Here is a 21,263-nt window from a genome sequence, read left to right as displayed (position 1 = left end):
ACAAGAAGTTGGTTCTTTGTAGTCTGTGACATGGAAACATAGGCCTGCCCAAAAGCTGTAGACTAGTTTAAACAAGACCATTGGTAATGTTCCTCAATTTTTTCTTCACAACACTGGACCGATAAAATGGTAAAGCGTAAATGTAATTTAATAATATCTTAAAGAAATAAAATGTGTATCTGATAAAAAAAAGAAGGAACACTCACAACTTCTATGAGGCTCTCTTATGATGCTCTCTGGTTCAAGCTCCTCATGAGAAAGGAATACTCTGAGACGCTTCAATGATACGCTTGCCTATGGGTAAAAGTAAATATTTAGCTATTACATTATTTCTCATCGATCAGGTATAACAATTCAAAAGATTTTTTCTCTGCATTGAATTGAGGAGGATATCCTGACAGATATCTTGCAAATACTGACCAAAATACTAACTACATGCAAACCCAATTGCTATCCTACATGACAAGAACAGGTGAACATATCAACAATTTGCTTGTCTGTTCTGGACCATGTACTATGTCAGGGATGAGGAAAATCCTATTGCCCGACGCCGGGGACATATAGTTCCAGACAGGTGAATTTTTCATAGCTTTAGCCCTGTATCAAGCAAGCAGGGCCTTTTTTTAATTTTTTTATAATGCCTTTGTGAGGTGGAGGAGCAGATGCAGACTTGTATGGGACGCAAGTCTGCACCTCACACCGGCACTCAGGGTGTATGGAGTGGGCCCCTGACTCGAGCCCGCTCCATACTCTGTGGCCCCGGCTGATTTCAGTAGCAAAGGGCTGCCGCTAATAGCCAAGCATGCGGCGATCGCTGCGGCCGGCTATTTATCCTTTAGATCACCGCTGTCAAAGTTGACAGCGGTGTCTAAAGGGATCTTTTAACCATCCCTCGTGGTCTAGCGGGGTGGATTGACCCCTCTCCCCTGCAGCGTAATTGCAGAGGGGCGATCCCCTGTGGAGGTAGCCAGAAGGGCTTACCTCTGCATTCATGGCTGCCCGCCATAGATGTGCATTTGATCGAGCCTTGAGCAGGCTCAACCAAATGAACACAGATCAATGGAGTTCAATAGAACTGCATTGATCTGTACGAGGAATCTAAAGGATTCCTCCTGAAAAAAAAAAAGCGTACTTAAAAAAAGAAAGTTTAATAAAAGTTTAACCTCTTAAGGACGTAGGGCGTATAGATACACCCTGCATCCAGAGTCCTTAAGGACGCAGGGCGTATCCATACGCCCGTGGGAATTCCGGTCCCCACCGCTAGCCGGTTGGTGACCGGAGCCGGATGCCTGCTGAAATCGTTCAGCAGGCATCCCGGCATATCGCCCAGGGGGGTCATTATGCCCCCCCATGTCGGGGATCGCCGCAGATCGCTGGATAATTCAGTCCAGCGATCTGCGGCGATTCCGGGTCAATCGGGTCTCCAGTGACCCGGTGACCCGGAATTACTGGCTGTTCGGGGCAGTCTCTGACGGCCCGAACAGCCAGAGCCTGCAGGGGTGAGGTGGCACTGGTGCCACCTCACGATCGCCCTGATTCGTCGGCCGGATTACCGGCCGACCAATCAGGGCGCCTGCTGCGGGCGTCACTCCCGCACCCGCTCCGCCCCTCTTCCGGAGGGCGTGAGCGGGAAGACGACCCCGGGTGCTGGGGACCCCGATCCCCGGCGTCCATGTTGGGATCGGGGCCCCAGGAGCGACGGCGGCGGCGAGGGACAGCCTGCGATGGAGCAGCAGCAGGAGGTGAGTTACAGCCTCCTGCTGTTGCTTAGCAACAGCTCCCAGCATGCAAAAAGGGCATGCTGGGAGCTGTAGTTATGCAACAGCAGGAGGCAGACCACCACAACTCCCAGCATTCCCTTATGGGCATGCTGGGACTTATGGTTTTGCAACAGCTGGAGGCACATTCTTTCTATGGAAAAGTGTACATTCAGCTGTTGTATAACTACAACTCCCAGCTTGCACAAACAGCTAAAGTGCATGCTGGGAGTTGTAGTGGTGCATCTGCTGGTTGCATAACTACAACTCCCAGCATGCCCGTTGGCTGTCGGTGACTGCTGAGAGTTGTAGTTTTGCAACAGCTGAAGGCACACTGGTTGTGAAACTCATTTTTTTTTTTTTTTACCTAACTCAGTGTTTCACGACCGGTGTGCCTCCAGCTGTTGCAAACTACAACTCCCAGCTGTCACCTTACACCATGCACCGTACATGCTGGGAGTTGTAGTTTTGCAACAGCTGGAGGCACACTGGTTTTGAAACACTGAGTAAGGTCACAAACTCCGTGATACATAACCAGTGTGCCTACAGCTGTTGCAAAACTAAAACGCTCAGCATGTACAGTCTGTCAGCGCATGCTGGGAGTTGTAGTTTTGCAACAGCTGGATGTCCCCCCCAATGTGAATGTACAGGGTACACTCACATGGGCGGAGGCTTACAGTAAGTATCGGGCTGCAAGTTTGAGTTGCAGCAAATTTTCTGCAACAGCTCAAACTGCCAGCGAGAAACTACTGTGAACCCCCGCCCGTGCGACTGTACCCTAAAAACACTACACTACACTAACAAAAAATAAAATAAAAAGTAAAAAACACTACATATACACATACCCCTACACAGCCCCGCTCCCCTCCCCAATAAAAATGAAAAACGTCTGGTACGCCACTGTTTCCAAAACGGAGCCTTCAGCTGTTGCAAAACAACAACTCCCAGTATTGTCGGACAGCCGTTGACTGTCCAGGCATGCTGGGAGTTTTGCAACAGCTGGAGGCACCCTGTTTGGGAATCACTGGCGTAGAATACCCCTATGTCCACCCCTATGCAATCCCTAATTTAGGCCTCAAATGCGCATGGCGCTCTCACTTTGGAGCTCTGTCGTATTTCAAGGCAACAGTTAAGGGTCACATATGGGGTATCGCCGTACTCGGGAGAAATTGGGCTTCAAATTTTGGGGGGTATTTTCTGCTTTTACCCTTTTTAAAAATGTAAAGTTTTTGGGAAAAGAAGCATTTTAGGTAAAATTTTTTTTATTTTTTTTACATATGCAATAGTCGTGAAACGCCTGTGGGGTATTAAGGTTCACTTAACCCCTTGTTACATTCCCCGATGGCTCTAGTTTCCAAAATGGTATGCCATGTGGTTTTTTTTGCGGTCCTGGCACCATAGGGGCTTCCTAAATGCGGCATGCCCCCAGAGCAAAATTTGCTTTCAAAAAGCCAAATGTGACTCCTTCTCTTCTGAGACCTGTAGTGCGCCAACAGAGCACTTTTCACCCCCATATGGGGTGTTTTCTGAATCGGGAGAAATTGGGCTTCAAATTTTTGGGGGTATTTTCTGCTTTAACCCTTTGTATAAATGTAAATTTTTGGGGAAACCAAGCATTTTAGGTAATTTTTTTTATTTTTTTTTTACATATGCAAAAGTCGTGAAACACCTGTAGGGTATTAAGGTTCACTTTACCCCTTGTTACGTTCCCCGAGGGGTCTAGTTTCCAAAATGGTATACCATGTGTTTTTTTTTTTTTGCTGTCCTGGCACCATAGGGGCTTCCTAAATGCGGCATGCCCCCAGAGCAAAATTTCCTTCAAAAAAGCCAAATGTGACTCCTTCTCTTCTGAGACCTGTAGTGCGCCAACAGAGCACTTTTCACCCCCATATGGGGTGTTTTCTGAATCGGGAGAAATTGGGCTTCAAATTTTGGGGGGTATTTTCTGCTATTACCCTTTTTAAAAATTTAAAACTTTAGGGAAACTAAGCATTTTAGGTAAAAAATTATTATTTTTTTTTTACATATGCAAAAGTCGTGAATCACCTGTAGGGTATTAAGGTTCACATTACCCCTTGTTACGTTCCCCGAGGGGTCTAGTTTGCAAAATGGTATGCCATGTGTTTTTTTTTGCTGTTCTGGCACCATAGGGGCTTCCTAAAGGTGACATGCCCCCCAAAAACCATTTGACGCTCCTTCCCTTCTGAGCCCTCTACTGCGCCCGCCGAACACTTTACATAGACATATGAGGTATGTGCTTACTCGAGAGAAATTGGGTTTCAAATACAAGTAAAAATTTTCTCCTTTTTACCCCTTGCAAAAATTCAAAAATTGGGTCTACAAGAACATGTAAAAAATGAAGATTGTGAATTTTCTCCTGCACTTTGCTGCTATTCCTGTGAAACCCGTAAAGGGTTAAAACGCTTACTGAATGTCATTTTGAATACTTTTGGGGGTGCAGTTTTTATAATTGGGTCATTTCTGGGGTATTTCTAATATGAAGACCCTTCAAATCCACTTCAAACCTGAACTGGTCCCTGAAAAAAAGCGAGTTTCAAAATTTTGTGAAAAATTAGAAAATTGCTGCGGAACTTTGAAGCCCTCTGGTGTCTTCCAAAAGTAAAAACTCATCAATTTTATGATGCAAATATAAAGTAGACATATTGTATATGTGAATAAAAAAATTTTTTATTTGGAATATCCATTTTCCTTACAAGCAGAGAGCTTAAAAGTTAGAAAAATGCAAAATTTTCAAATTTTTCATCAAATTTTGGGATTTTTCACCAAGAAAGGATGCAAGTTACCAAAAAATTTTACCACTACGTTAAAGTAGAATATGTAACGAAAAAACAATCTCGGAATCAGAATGATAACTAAAAGCATTCCAGAGTTATTAATGTTTAAAGTGACAGTGGTCAGATTTGCAAAAAATGGCCGAGTCCTTAAGGTGAAAAAGGGCTCAGTCCTTAAGGGGTTAAGAACACCCATTAATCCCTTCCATATTAAAAGTTCATATCGCCCCCCTTTTTCATATACAAATATGTAAACATAATAAAAATAAACCTATTTGGTATTGCTGCATGCGTAATTGTGCAAACTATTAAAAAATAACATTTTATATCCCGTACAGTAAATGGCGTTAACGTAAAAGAAAAAAAATACCAAATCACAGAATTGCATATTTTTTTATGTTTATAACATCATATCCAAGAAAAAATGAAGTAAAAAAAAAAAAAGTGTTCAAAAAGTCCGATCAATACCAAAATGGTACCGATACAAACAGCATATCACAGCCAAAAAATAAGCCCTCATACAGCCCAGTAAACGGAAAAATAAAAATGTTTTAGGGGTCAAGAATTTTTATTTAAAATACATTTTTATATAATTATTAAAAAACATGACGGAAACTAAACAAATTTGGCATTTGTGTAATCAGGCTGACCTAAAGTATCAAAATAATATGTAAGCTTGACCACAAGGTGAATGGCGGAAAAAAGAAAACCCCAAAATTAGCATTTTTTTTAATTTGAGCTCACAAATAATTTTTTTTGTTTCAGAACATAAGTTATGGAAAAATGAAAGGTGCCATTACAAAGTATACTTGGCGCCACAAAAAAAAGCCTCAAATGGGTCTGTAGATGGAAAAATAAGAGTTATGGCTATTATAGGAGGAAAAAAACTAAAGTGCAGTAACTAATAAAGATCTTATTTACATACTATTTTGGTTGAAATTATTTTATCTACCAGGACAAGTGGATTTTCTTGAGGAACAAGTAGATTGTGTTCCGCTTTAGTCCCTTGGACAAGTAGTCTTTTTTCTTTTATTTCCACACCCCTGTATGTGTCAATTAGCACATACCAAACATGTTGCAAGCAGCCGTACTTGGGGAGCCAAAATATGCACCAAAACACCCAGGTAAAATACATGCCCTATTGTATTGAATGGGAATATTTGCCGGTTCCAATTCACTTATCGAGAGCATCCTTCTCAGGACAGCACATTGGAAATACACAATGGGAATCTAAGGCTACCCTCTGACACATTTGTTAGCATCATTTCTGCCACATATTGTATGTGTGAACAAACCCTTAAATTACTAATCAACAATAACGTGAGACAAATTAGCAGTTCTATTCCGCTTACCTGAACCATGCTGCTGATAACCATAGGCAGCATGTTTAATGGGAATCTGAGGATATTAAATAAAGCCAAAGACACAAAAGCCTTTTCAGCGTCTAGAACATCGTTTTTGCCAACAAGAACATAAACAGAAAAAGTCGACAGAGCAACCTGGAAGAAAGTGGGATAAATATATATAAATTATAGAAAAAATGACACAATACACATTATATCATACATGTACTATTCCCATTATCCTTTGTACAGTGGGAGGAAAGCATAATCTGGACCAGCCCTTTCACTATACGTACAGAAGTCCTTAATCATTTGCTGGGCTTCACACATACATTCCAGACCAAGCTGTTGAACATGATCCTCTCTGCAGAGTTGGTCTTCCCTGCCTCCCCTCTCTGCTCTGTTTCGCCTGTCTTCACTCATCCCTACACTAAAGTAAACATGAACCCAGCCCAAGTGAATTTTCCATTTACGATGTTCCACTTATAAACACCTGTGAATGGAAGAATACATATTTTATCCTAACGTGGGCATAATCTATTTGCTTCACCAGAACAGCAGCTGATATTTTGAGCTTTGGCGGAGTAGGGGAGACAAAAGGAGCACACATTCACACACATCAATATCTACCCTACCATAAAAAGAGAGTCTGCAGAGGAAGATTATTATTGTGCATATATAAAGTCACAGTCAGGGGAGATAGCCGGAAAGATTTATTACAGAAAGAAGTTCACTTGTATGTCTATAAATCATCTATATATTAAAAGGGCAGCTGTCACATAGAAATTCACTATATAAATGCTAGTACAGTTATGTAGCACTGCTAACAGAGTGAGGCTGGGATTACACTATGTCATTTCAGAGCGGAATTCCATTTTGAAATTCCGCTCGGAAATTCGGAGGCACCAAAATCCTATTACTGACAACAGGATTCTGCTGCACTCCGAATTTCTGGCCAAAGTGTGAACCCAGCCTTATGGTACCTGCAATTAGCTTGTCTGTGGCCCCATACCAAAAAAAATGCTTTTATATGCCTGTCTAGCCCGCAACTTCTCCTCCTGCTTGTTGCCACTAGAGATGAGCGAACTTACAGTAAATTCGATTCGACACGAACTTCTCGACTCGGCAGTTGATGACTTTTCCTGCATGAATTAGTTCAGCTTTCAGGTGCTCCGGTGGGCTGGAAAAGGTGGATACAGTCCTAGGAGACTCTTTCCTAGGACTGTATCCACCTTTTCCAGCCCACGGGAGCACCTGAAGGCTGAACTAATTTATGCAGGATAAGTTATCAACTGCCGAGCCGAGAAGTTTGTGACGAATCAAATTTACTGTAAGTTCGCTCATCTCTAGTTGCCCCCACCATCTCCTTCAGTGATTGACAGCACCCACGCAGCCAGCAAGCTCATAGTGCGTGCACCACAACATAGATGAACTGTGCATGAGCGGGAATTTAACAGAGGTCTGAGAGCCCTGGCGATCAATCACAGAATAAGAGGGACAGAGGGTTAAGAAAGCTTTGCAGTCCAGAACATAACTAACTCTTCAGACGAGAACATTATTTATTTGTATTGGGGTCCCAGTTATGTAGCATTGTTACCAGGGCTACATAACCGTGCTTGCAGTCATTTGGCAGATTTCTAGGTGAAAGATTTCCTTTAATTTATTGCTGTGTGGCGACAGAGAAGGATCAAGGCTATTTTTTGTAAATTATACTAGGAAGATGACATCTAGAATTTGGTTATAAACACTTTTTAATTGACCCTTTTGGGCCATGAGGACTAGAGCAGACATTTATCTTTTAGAATGCTACATTGTAGGTATTTTTTTCATACCTACTTTATTCCACCCCAAATATTTTTTCTGATTTGCGGGACATATATTGCTCTAATATAGAATTAGAGATGATATTGTGCAGTTCTTCCTTAAAAGAGGACCTGAAAGTAGGGTGCCCTGAGTCTAGAGAGGTTCTTATTTTATTAATCCCCCTTGATATAAAATGTATTTGTTTCCTGACTGTCAGTGAATCCATCAGATGGTTCTAGTAGTGTGAGAGGGCAGTGATTTACACAAGGCGCATGTACTGGGCACAGTACCCTCTTATCACTGCTGCTGTGCTACAATTATTGTCATGTCTGTGGTTTTGTAAATATGTATGAAACAATATCTGGGTATAGCTATGTGTGTGAGCTGGGAAGATTCCTGGAGCAAACACCAGGCAGTGCTGTAAGCTGCAAGCCATCCTCCCCACTACCAAAAATTAACCTGAGCCCTCTTCATTGTTCTGCAGCCTGTATACTGGGATTATATAACCGGATTCTGTGAGTAATATATTGAGGGAGGGAGTAGTGTAAAACTTAGGCTGTAGTACAATGAAGAGGGCTTTTGAGTCCTAACGAATAACTATTCAGCTTTCAGCATGCACACAGCGAAGAGAAGACAAGATGCTGTACTGACAATGTCCGTGATGAACCCGATGCTTGCTCCAGGCATCTCCCCAGCTCACACATAACTGCACCTATTGGTTCATACATATTTACTGAGCAGCAGACATAGCAATAAGCAGAGCACAGCAGCAGTGATAGGAGACAGGAGCAGCTCTGTGCACAGTACACAACCCCTTATGTAAATCACTGTCCCTTACACACTAAATTAGAAATGAAGGGTAAATCCATCTGACAGTTTACTTACAGTCAGCTGGGGCACAAAAACATTCATAGCTTGGTAATTCGGGAGGGTGTGAATTAATAAAATAAGAACCCCACTAGACTCCAGCACCCTATGCTTTCAGGGGGTAAAAAAATTGCAATGTTTGGGCAGGTTACATGTCCCAAATAGCCCAGTCATAGCCAAACAAAAACACCCCTTTAAGAAAGGGATGTGGGTGTTGGGGTTCTTTTAAGACACTATCCTTACGAGGTTTCCATCACTGTTTAGTGGTGAGTACTCCTCTGTTTAAAGTTTACCTTCCACTAAAAGATATGCATCAGGTATGCTGTATAAACTACAGTGAATGTTTTACATTTTAGTATGAAATCTATTTCTAAAAAACTAAACTTTATAGGTATCAAAAAGAAATTCCACTTACCAGGAAAGGTGCACAGACCCAGGTGAATGTCCCTACAGCAGACAGGTAGGCAGACTTTTTTAGTACTTTCAGCTCCTCTTGTCTGATTCCTAGAACCTTCTCCTTAAATGCTAGTTCCCATGCGTACAGCTTTAGTACTTTGATGCCATTTAGTATTTCATTCATAAGTTTAATTCTGTTGTCTTTGCACTTCATCTGAACCACCTAGAGACCGAAAACAAAATAAATAAAGAAATCACAGCAACGTAATACAGCACTGATTTTCTCACTGCAACAACTAGAGGAAAGCAAAAGGTAATAGAAAGAAAAAGATATAACAGCACTTTAAAGGGGTACTCCGGTGGAAAATATATATATATTTTTTTAATCAACTGTTGTCAAAAAGTTAAACAGATTTGTAAATGACTTCTATTAAAAAATCTTAAACCTTCCAGTACTTATCAGCTGCTGTATGCTTCAGAGGAAGTTCTTTTCTTTTTGGATTTCTTTTCTGTCTGTCCACAGTGCTCTCTGACACCTCTGTCCATTTTAGGAACTGTCCAGAGCATCATATGTTTGCTATGGGGATTTTCTCCTGCTCTGGACAGTTGGAGACATGGACAGAGGTGTCAGCAGGGAGCACTGTGGAAAGACAGAAAATAAATCCAAAAAGAAGTCTTATTATACAGTCTTTAATAAGTACTGGAATGATTAAGATTTTTTTAATAGAAGTAATTTACAAACCTGTTTAACTTTCTTGCACCAGTTAATAAAAAATAAAAAAAAGTTTTCCACCGGAGTACCCCTTTAAAGATTCCTGCACTTGGCAGGGAGTTTTAGGAAACACAAAATCCTAGTTAGACCAGTGACAGCAAACACTGACACTCACCTGATATTTTTTTGTCTTCATTGCAATTACAGCATTTACAGGCACCAAAAGAATCATGACTGCAACTCCTGCTAGCACAGAGGGACCAAGGTTCTAAAGTGAGAGGATTAGAAGATATAAATAAGTTTTACTTCCAATATAGGCCCTCAATGATTGATCAGCGGGGCGCAGAGACCAAGCTCCCCCCAACAGTCAGCTGTTTGTTGCCCACAATACACAGTGGTGGCAATGAGTTACTGCAGCCACAGCTCCTATTTATTTGAATAGGATACTGCTTAGGCTGCAGTATCCTGACACAGCCACTACATTAAGTACAGAGCCAACTATACTCAATTGGTGGGGGTTCCAAGTGTCTGCTAGACCATCAACAGTATATGCATAGAAAACCCCTTTAATAAAGTGTCTTGAAAGGGAAACTGACACCATTATCACCCCCCCCCCCCCCAACCTGCTGGTTCTACAAGATACTGCGTGCACACAGTGAGATCTAAAGAACATACCGGCTACGCATTTCTGGGTAGACTCATGAATATTCATAAATGAAGGTATTATCCAGAGATCAGCCAGGCAGCCATATTAGTGCACCTCAGGGCTAGGGATTGCCCAGAGTCCACTGGTCACTCGGAAAAAAATCCCATGTGTCAATGTTTGGCCAGCTAACTGTCCATAAGCACCCTCCCTATTACTTAAACTTCCCCTTTTTATCATCATGGTTTAATAGGGTCTCTCTTTAGGGTCAGGTTCAGGACGGGGTCGCCCTTTTAAGGATGGCTGCCCCGCAGTAGATCTGTAGGGACTTTTTGTATTTAGGGGCATGTAGGTTTAGTTCCCCCATTACTACTGCTGAGTCTGGTGTTTAAAAGTGTACCTATCAGATCCAACAAAATTATTATTACTTTTTTAATATATTACTTAGTACCTAATCCTGACCACGTATATGGAATTTTTATGTGTCTAGCACCTTTATTTTTCTTTATTACACTTTTATTCTAGCTCACTAGTCTGAATTCCTCTCAAGGGGAGGGGGCATGGCCTCACTGTGCAGGTCTCCGCACCCTCCCTCAGTATGCTGTCTGCTCACATCTCCCCTAGCATTAGCAAAACTACAACTCCCAGACTGTCCTCACTGTCAGGGCATGCTGGGAGTTGTAGTTTTGCTAATGCTAGGGGAGATGTGGGCAGGCAGATGGTTACATCTCACATAGTATTATCAAAACTGCAATTCCTAGCTAACTCTAGGGGAGATGTGAGGTGGGGGGGGGGGGGGGGGGGGGGTCAGAGATGTGAGCGGCAGGGCGGGCATAGATGTAAGTGGCGCCGGAGGCGGACAGTGAGTGGCAGAGCAGGCGAAGTTAAAGCAACCGCTGGGGATACGTCAGTTATCTCCCCCGCAGCAATGCGCTTCTGTCCCCCGATCCCTGAGAGTAAAGATCAGGGGTTCAGAAACTAAAGTAATTTGTCCACCGCATCGCGATGTATCCCTGCTATGGATACATGACGGTTATCTCCCCCCTGCAGTGCAGCACTTCTGCCCCCGATCCCTGAGAGTGGAGATTGGGGGTACAGAAGCAGAGAAATGTGCCCCGCAGAAGCAACTTGTGGGCCTAAACAAAGTGCGCTCACAGCGGGAAGACAGTGTGCTTTACAACAGGGGTTTACAACATATGAAAAGTTTTTGTATCTGACATTTAAGTAACGTGCCATGATGATTTAATTATTATTTTTTTTATATACACATGGCATGCTGAACTTCAGTATTTTTGGTACCTGGATCACCATTACATCATCCCACACACCAATTAGCATTTTTTTACCCACACAATATTCCCCTTGGATCTTTCCCTCCTATGTACCACCCCATTACCACTCCTACCACCCCCTCCCCTCCCCTCCCCTGGCATGTCCATCCCCCTCCCGGGCATGCCCAATTTATCCTCATGGTTACTCTTAACTAGAATAACTAGAATATACAGAATTTTTATAAATATTACAGCACTTTGTTACTTATTTTTTTGTAGCATTAGTGACCCAATTATCGTGGTATGTGTGATCTTGACACAGATCTTCCGATCAGGTGGATACCTATAGTTTCAAATAAATATTTTACCACGACCATTGGTGATATATCATTACATGTTGATCCCCTGAATATTCTGTATACCCTTAGGAGTATGGTAACAGTATGACGTATTGGCAGATGCCCCTTTAGCCTGGCTCTGTGCCGTTTGATGTGTTGCACGGAGCAGAGACAATTGGGCGCATGACTAACGTTATCTAGCACGTACATTCACAAATTATGATGTCTGCAAATGCGCCTGAAGCTTATTTACATGCACCTGGATTGGGCGCACAGAGTACAAGCAAGTGGTGGGCACGGTCTGATCGGCCCAGTGCGCCTGCATGCGCATCGAGTGTATGGTTTAAGCAGTAACCTACAAATCCCACGTGCAGCTACTGGGGATTCTCATCTGCCCTATGACTGGTTGGGGCTGCACCTGGAAGAAAGATCCTGCTGCATCATATCATCGCTAATTGGGTTGAACAAGCCTGTGGTTATCTGAGTGAGTGGTCCTCCAGTGGACCGTGGTTTACTTACCAGTGGTGATTAGTCTATGTTTGGCAAGAAATGTGGATGAACCCTGTTTATTGTTCGGGGGAAACGAGTCGGGTTGTTGTATAGTTATGCATTTTAGAACTGTGCTGATGCCCTTGCCATCAGCCATTTGGCATTAACCTTCTCTCTGATCATATTACTGGTTTCATACCTGTACATTAGTGTGCAATGGAAAAAAGGGCATAACCTTTCACTTCGCGATTTAGTTCTTGTTTAAACATGAATCTGTAGGTTTTCTGTCCTGAGGGTCTTTTGATATGACCACGGGTTAGTGCAATTTATAATTTTTTTTTAGCCATCTTTAATTAAAGGTTAAGTTTTAGTAATACTTCCTTTCAGTCTGTGATATAATGCCCATAGTTCACCAAAGCACATAGTTTACATATGGCTGAAAATAATATCTCAGGAATAAAAACCATTAAAACCATTGTAATCAGCATCACCCACACTATTGGCCTTTACCAGCAAGTTAATTCTAGGGACACTGTTGTCCATTTCCCTTTAAAGGGGAACTGCGGTGCAAATCTTAAACTTTTCCTGTGCCCGGGCTGCAAAAAAAAAAAAAAAACTCACCTTCCGAGGAGCAGTGGTGGATCGGGACGCCGATATCGGCGCAACGAGGGAATGTAGGAAGGTGAGCTAAAGTTTGTCTTTTTAGTTTTTGCAGCCCGGGCACAGGAAAAGTTAAAAGATTTGCGCCGTATTTCTCCTTTAAGTCATGAACATCCAAAATTATTTTATAAAACAACTAAGCCTGAAACAACTAATCGATTAATTGGCAACTAATTTATTATTATGAAAATAGTTGTCAACTATTTTCATAGTCAATTAATTGGTTGGTCGATTATTTGGTCAGCCAATTTCTAAAGTTCACATAATCTTAGCGATTATCACCATGTATATATGTAACTGTGGTCCTCTGCAGCCTGTTTAGTGAAGAGGGGACCCAGCACACACCATCTTCTGCTTCCTGCAGCTTTCGTGAGTCCCCGGTTGTCAGGCTCTGTGCTAAAGGCCAGATTTGCAATTGTTGCAGAGAGAAGATGCAGAATGTAGAAGATTGTGTGTGCTGGCCCCCTCTTCACTAAATAGGCTGCTGTAGGTATGTAGGATGGACAACCAGGGAATGTGCTGCCCCGCCTATCTGACCACAGGTAAGAAACAGGGAGGGGGGTATATCCCTTATAAGGAAAAATATATATATTTAAAATAATAATTAGACGTATTTAAATATAATAATAAGCTCCTCCTCTTAGCCTTCACAAAGCTTAGCATCTAGCCTACACCACAAACTCTCTCTAAACACACAATGCATCCCTTACCTCAAACACACAGAAGACCTTCAGTCTAATCTCTTCCCATCATTAACTCCCGCCCTAATCTAACTCACAAAGTCTAAGTAAGTTTAGGGCAGGGGTCTCAAACTCGCGTCCCGCAGACCGAAATTTTGCAGCCCGCTGTCTCCTCCCCGTACTGTGCGAAATTTTGCGGCATGCGGGGAATATAATGTTACAAAAAACCAGCAATTTTGGACTTTTTATTTTTTTTTTTTATGTTCACCGTAAAGGGTCATTAACATTATATTTTAATAGTTCAGATATTTACGCATGCGGCAATACCAAATATGTTTATTTTTTACTCTTTTTCTTTTACACTTTTTGGGGGTAAAATGGGAAAAAGGGACAATTTACTTTTTTTTATTGGAGGAGGGGATTTTTCCAATTTTTTTACTTTTATTTTTACACTTTAATAGTCCCCATAGAGGACTATCTATAGCAATCTCTTGATTGCTAATACTGTTCAGTGCTATGCATAGGGCATAGCACTGATCAGCATTATCGACTATTTTCGGCTTTGGTCTGCTCGATCTCAGACAAGAGCAGAAGACCCTTGGAGACGGCCGGAGTCAGATGAGTTGATAGCAGCCGGGACCTGCCGCACATGACCCGAGCATCGGTCCGATGCTCGCAGTAATGTACAGGACATAAATAATAAATATACATCCTGGTGCGTTAAGTACCACCGTACCAGGACGTACATTTACGTCCTGCATCGTTAAGAGGTTAAACTTAGAAGAATGCCCAGACAGTTAAAGAGGTTATCCAGGATTAGAAAAGCATAGCCACTTTTTTCCCAGAAAAGCACCACTCTTGTCCTCAGTTTCTGTGTGGTATTGCAACTTAGGGCTTGTTCACATTAACGTCTGCCCCTGTTAATTCATGCCTGTTCTGCAATCCGTTCAATAATTTTGCAAACTGGTTGCAAACGGCTGTAAAAGGATACCATTGATTTTTTTTTTGCTTCCTGTTCCGTTTTTTTTTTTTACGGAGAAAAAAAAAAAAAAACTACAAGCATCGTCTTTTCGCTGGCAAAAAAAAAAACAGAACAGAAACAAAGAAAATAAATTTAACATAAAAGTCTATGCCAAACGGAAGAGCCTTTAATGTCATCCATTTGCATCCATTTTTTAATATCAGTTTTTGAATAGTTATTACTTCTGAGCATGCTCAGAAAAGGTGAAATCAGCAGACTCCTGCAGTACTGGGGGACTACTACTCCATCATGGAACAGACTTGTTTCCATGATGGGAGTAGTTCCCATGGATGTGGGAGTCTGCGGGATACTGGGAAGGCTACATTAGTGCTTGTACTACTACCCCCATCATGGAACAGTGTGTTCCATGTTGGGGTAGTAGTACAGGTGCTGAGGGATTGATCGAGACCCGATGCGATGGGAAGTTATTAAGCAGGGGAGCGGGCGGCATATTCCGCTCCCCTGCAAAGTATATTGTGTCTTTTATATACCCCGCTGGGAGACCTGAATGGCCAACACCGAGTGGCCATTCAGGGCTCCCGGCGGGGTTTTTCAACTTGCACTGTGCATAATTTAATTTTATTCCCCTGACTCCAAAATCCCCCTGCCCCCCCCCCCCCTCCACCACCAATTATTCCCCCTGCCCCCAATTCTACCAATTATCTCCCCTGCTGCTTGTACTCCCAATTATTATTCCCCGGGTGGTACTTCCAATATGCTGCCCGTACCCAGTGCAATTAGAACGCACAGTGGGGACATGTCAGTCCCCGCTGTTCATCACGTGAATCAATTTTGTCGGGGGAATTTAATTATCCACAGTACAATTTTAACCCCTTAAGGACACAGGGCGTACCCATACACCCCCTGTTTACGAGTCCTTAAGGACTCAGGGTGTACTGGTACGCCCTGCGTTCTTCCGGCCCCTGCCGTTCACTGGGCGGGGACCGGACCAGGCTACAGTTGAAATCCCCGCTCTGCTCGCCCCTGGAAGTCGAGCGGAGCGGGTACAGGAGTCCATGAGGAGGTGGAGGAACAGTCAATGGTGGCGGGCTCGCGTAAGCAGCAACGGGATCGGCGGCAGAGCAGTGGTGAAAGCAGCAATAAAGATCCGTGGTAAGTGACCTTCACTGCTGCCTTCTAGGAGTTGCCAAACTACAACTCCCAGCATGCCCAGACAGCCATAGGCTGTCTGGGCAAGCTGGGAGTTGTAGTTTTGCAACATCTTGAGGGCCACAGTTTGGAGACCACTATACAGTGGTGCCCAAGCTGTAGCACTACAGATGTTGCAAAACCACAACTCCATGCATGCTCAGACTGTCCAGGCATGCTGGAAGTTGTAGTTCTTCAACATCTGGCACTTCAGATGTTGCAGAACTACAACTCCCAGCATGTCTGGACAGTCTCAGCATGCTGGGAGATTTAGTTTTTCAACATCTGGAAGAGCACAGTTTGGACACCACTATACAGTGGTGTCCAAACTGTACCACTCCAGATGTTGCAAAATTACAAAATTACAATTACATCAAAGGATGCCCAGACTGCCCAGGCATGCTGGGAGTTGTAGTTCGGCAACGTCTGAAGTGCCAGATGTTGAAGAACTACAACTCCCAGCATGCCTGGACAGTCTGAGCATGCATGGAGTTGTGGTTTTGCAACATTTGGAGGGCTACAGTTTGGACACACAGTGGTTTCCAAACCGTTCTCCTCCAGTTGTTGCATAACTACCACTCCCAACATGCTCTTCGGCTGTTTAGGCATGCTGGGAGCTGTCGTTTTGCAACAACTGGAAGTACACTGGTTGGGAAATAGTTTTGCAACAGCTTGAGGCACACGGGTTGGGAAACACTGAGTTAGGAAACAGACAATAACTCCCAGCATGCACTGAGACGATGCATGCTTGGAATTGTAGTTTTTGCAACAGCTGAAGGCACACTGGTGGCGTAACAGAGTTTGTTACCTAACTCAGTGTTTTGCAACCAGTGTGCCAACAGCTGTGGCATAACTGCAATCCCCCAGCATGCACAGACAGCCAAAGGGCATGCTGGGAGTTGTAGCTTTGCAATAGCTGGAGGTTTGCCCGCCCCACCATGTGAATGTACAGGGTACATTCACACGGTCGGGTTTACAGTGAGTTTCTAGCTGCAAGTTTGAGATGCAGCTAATTTTCCGCTGCAGCTCAAGCCCGTGTGATTGTAGCCTAAAAGCACTACACTACACCTACACAAAATAAATGGTAAAACACTACACATACATATACCCCTACACAGTGAGAGACGTCCGATACGGCACGGATTCTAAAACGGAGCGTCCAGCTGTTGCAAAACAACTCCTCCCAGTGTTGCCGGACAGCCATTGACTGTCCAGGCATGCTGGGAGTTTTGCAACAGCTGGAGGCACCACGTTTGGGGAACACGGTCGTAGGGTAATTTTGGTATCGAGGCAAGTGTAATTCTTGCATCCGGGTCAGTCCCTATGCAAATCCCTAATTTAGGCCTCATGTACATTTGAGGTGATTTGCACAGGGGTGGCTGATTGTTGCAGCGGTTCTGACATAAATGCAAAAAATAAATACCCACATGTGACCCCATTTTGGAAAAGACACCCCTCATGGAACGTAACAAGGGGTATAGTGAGCCTTAACTTCCCACAGGTGTTTGAAGAATTTTCATTAAAGTTGGATGTGAAAATAAAATTATTTTCTTTTTTTTTTTACTAAAATGCTGGTGTCATCCCAAATTTTTTATTTTCACAAGGGGTAATAGGAAAAAAGCCCCCCAAAATTTGTAACCCCATTTCTCCTGAGTATGGAAATGCCCCATATTGTGGATTTAAAGTGCTCGCCGGGCGCACTACAATGTTCAGAAGAGAAGGAGCGCCATTGGGCTTTTGGAGAGAGACTGTGTCTGGAATTTAAGGCCATGCGTGTTTACAAAGCCCCTCCGTGGTGCCAGAACAGTGGACCCCCCCACGTGACCCCATTTTAGAAACCACACCCCTCGCATAATGTAATAAGGGGTGCAGTGAGCATTTACACCCCACTGGTGTCTGACAGATTATTTGAACAGTGGTCTGTGAAAATGAAAAATGTAATTTTTCATTTGCACAGCCCACTGTTCCAAAGCTCTGTCAAACGCCAGTGGGGTGTAAATACTCACTGCACTCCTTATTTAATTCTGTGAGGGGTATAGTTTCCAAAATGTGGTCACATGTGGGGGGTTTCTGCTGTTCTGGCACTATGGGAGGTTTGTAAATGCACATGGCACCAAAATTCAATTTCATCAAAATTCTGTCTCCAAAAGTCCAATGGCGCCACATATGGGGCATTTTCTTAATCAGGAGAATTGGGCTTCAAATTTTGGGGTCCATTTTCTCTTATTCCTCCTTATGAAAAAGAAAAATTTGGGGGTAACACCATCATTTTAGGGTTGAATCAAATTTTCCATTTTCACGGCCAACTTCAACACAAAGTATTCAAACACCTGTGCGGTGTTAAGGCTCACTATACCCCTTGTTCTGTTCCTTGAGGAGTATAGTTTCCAAAATAGTATGCCATGTGTGGGTTATTTTGCGGTTCTGGCACCATGGGGGCTTCCTAAATGCAACATGGACCCCAAAAACCATGACAGCAAAATTTGTTTTAAAAAATCCCACAGCTGCTCTTTCCCTCTTGAGCCATGTTGTGAGCCCGCAGAGCACTTTATGTCAACATATGAGGTATTTCCATAACCAAGAGAAATTGGGCTACAAGTTTTGGGGGGCTTTTTCTCCATTTATCACTTTTAAAAATGAAAAAAAATGGGGCTACAAGAACATGTTAGTGTAAAAAAATTTAGATTTAGATTTTTCTCCTCCACTTTGCTGCTATTCTTGTGAAACACCTAAAGGGTTAAACTTTCTGAATGTCATTTTGAATACTTTGAGTGGTGTAGTTTCTATAATGGGGTCCATTATGGGGGATTTCTCACAGAAAGGCCCATCAAATCCACTTCAAACTTAACTGGTCCCTGAAAATGTCAGATATTGAAAATTTTCATGAAAATTTTGAAAATTGCTGCTATGCTTTGAAGCCCTCTAATGTCATCAAAAAGTAAAAAAAACATGTCAACATGTCAACATAAAGTAGACATATTGTATATGTGAATCAATATATAATTTATTTGGAATACACATTTTTCTTACAAGAAGAGAGTTTCAAAGTTAGAAAAATTCAAAATTTTAAAATTCAAAAATAACGACGAAAATTTACCACTATGTTAAAGTAGAATAGGTAACGAAAAAACTCTCTCAGAATCAGAATAATTGGTAAAAGCATCCCAGAGTTATCAATGCATAAAGTGACAGTGGTCAGAATTGCAAAAAAGGGCTGAGTCCTTAAAAGGAGATATCCAGTGGTGAAAAACTTATCCCCTATCCTCAGGATTGGGGATAAGTTTCAGATCGCGGGGGGTCCAACCGCTGGGGCCCCCCGCGATCTCCTGTATGGGGCCCTGACAGCCTGTGGGAAGGGGGCGTGTTGACCACCGCACGAAGTGGCGGCTGACACGCCCCCTCAATACAACTCTATGGCAGAGCCGGAGCACTGCCTTCGGCAATCTCCGGCTCTGCCATAGAGTTGTATTGAGGAGGCGTTTCGGCCGCTGCTTCGTGCGGTGGTCAACACGCGCTATCTGGTCAGCAAGCCGGGGCCCCGTACAGGAGATCACGGGGGCCCCAGCGGTCGGACCCCCCGCGATCTCAAACTTATCCTTAGGATAGGGGATGTTTTTCACCACTGGACTACCCCTTTAAAAGGTGAACAAGGGCTGAGTCCTTAATGGGTTAAAAACCCTGCCGGGAGCCCTGAATGGCCTGTAGTGCAGGCCATTAAGGGCTCCTGGCGGGGTATTTAAAAATTAAAGTAAAAGACAATATACATCGCAGGGGAGCGGAGCATGTCGCCTGCTCCCCTGCTTAATAACTTCTCATTGCATCGTATCTCAGAAGTGAGACCCAATGCAATCGATCCCTCAGCCCCTGTATTACTACCCCCAACATGGAACAGGCTCTGTTCCATGATGGGAGTAGTAGTAGTACAAGCACTACACTATACTACACAGTAGTAGTACAAGCACTACTATTACTCCCATTCTGGAAACAGGTCTGTTCCATGATGAGAGTAGTAGTCTCTACTGCTGGAGTCTGTAGGTGGCTGACTTTTCAAACTAACGGATGGAAAACTGATGCAAAAGGATGCCACTAAATGGCATCCTTTTGCATCAGTTAGTAGTATGCTCTGTTTTGGAAGCTTTGACAGGAGAAAATGAGGACGGGGGACAACGGCCATGTTAACATAGCCTAAGATTTATCGAAGTATATGTATCAGAATTGTAAGACCACATAAACCTCAGGAAAGGTGCAGCACTGTTTTTGTAATCCTTGATAACCCCCTTTAACCCCTTAAGGACTCTGACGTACTGCTACTTCAGGAGTCCGCTCCCGATCTATAACGCGGGGCCACGGCGGGTCGGGCCCGGCCTCTAACAACAGCCGGGACCCGTGGCTAATAGGGTGCGGCACTGATCGCAGTGCGGCGCGCTATTAACCTTCAGATGCGGCGATCAAAGTTGATCGCTGCGTCTGAAAACGAAAGTAAACCGTTCCCGGCAGCTCAGTCGGGCTGATCGGGACATCGAGATAAAATCGCGATGTTCCGATCAGCTGGGATGCAGGCAGAGGTCTCCTTACCTCTCTCTGCGGCGTCCGATCGAAGATTGATTGCTCCAAGCCTGAGCTACAGGCTTGAGCAATCGACCGCCTATCTGACTGATCCCTGCAAAGCTATGGCTTTGCAGGGATCAGCATAGGAGATCAGTCTGTGCAGTGTTATAGGTTCCTATGGGAGCTGCAGCGCTGCAAAAGTTAAAAGGTCATTTAACCCCTTCCCTATTAAAAGTTTGAATCACCCCCCTTTTCCCATAAAAAAAAAAACTGTAAATAAAAACAAACATATGTGGTATCGCCGCGTGCGAAAATGTCCGAACTATAAAAATATATTGTTAATTAAATCGCACGGTCAAAATTCCAAAGTCCAAAATAGTGTATTTTTGGTCACTTTTTATATCATGAAAAAATGAATAAAAAGTGATCAAAAAGTCTGATTAATACAAAAATGGTACCGATAAAAATTTCAGAACACGGCACAAAAAATTAGTCCTCATACTGGCCCGTACTTGGAAAATAAAAAAGTTATAGGGGTTAGAAGATGAGAATTTTTAACATATAAATCTTCCTGCATGCAGTTATGATTTTTTCCGAAGTATGACAATATCCAACCTATATAAGTAGGGCATCATTTTAACCGTATGGACCTACAGAATAAAGATAAGAATAAAGAATAAAGATGCACTGCGTAGAAACGGAAGCCCCCAAAAGTTACAAAATGAAATTTTTTCTTCAATTTTGTCGCACAATGTTTTTTTTTCCGTTTCGCCATGGATTTTTTGGTAAAATTA

General features: G+C 43.1%; 1 protein-coding gene across 3 annotated transcripts in view; it reads right to left on the bottom strand.

Moving 5' to 3' along the window:
• Positions 1-21,263, bottom strand: part of ABCC1 (ATP binding cassette subfamily C member 1) — a 222,725-nt gene that overhangs the window by 64,452 nt on the left and 137,010 nt on the right. For all 3 annotated transcript variants that reach the window (XM_056536365.1, XM_056536367.1, XM_056536366.1), the window contains exons 11-14: positions 9,846-9,938; positions 8,978-9,181; positions 5,902-6,048; positions 207-294 (exon numbers count right to left, since the gene is read on the bottom strand). In XM_056536365.1, the coding sequence (XP_056392340.1) occupies positions 207-294; positions 5,902-6,048; positions 8,978-9,181; positions 9,846-9,938 (532 nt within the window). The remainder of the gene's footprint in view (positions 1-206; positions 295-5,901; positions 6,049-8,977; positions 9,182-9,845; positions 9,939-21,263) is intronic.

Source organism: Hyla sarda, chromosome 8 (assembly GCF_029499605.1).
Source record: "Hyla sarda isolate aHylSar1 chromosome 8, aHylSar1.hap1, whole genome shotgun sequence".
In the NCBI taxonomy this organism is placed as follows: Eukaryota; Metazoa; Chordata; class Amphibia; order Anura; family Hylidae; genus Hyla; species Hyla sarda.
The sequence above is the reverse complement of the archived record's forward strand: the minus strand, read 5'-3'. Positions and strand labels throughout refer to the sequence as shown.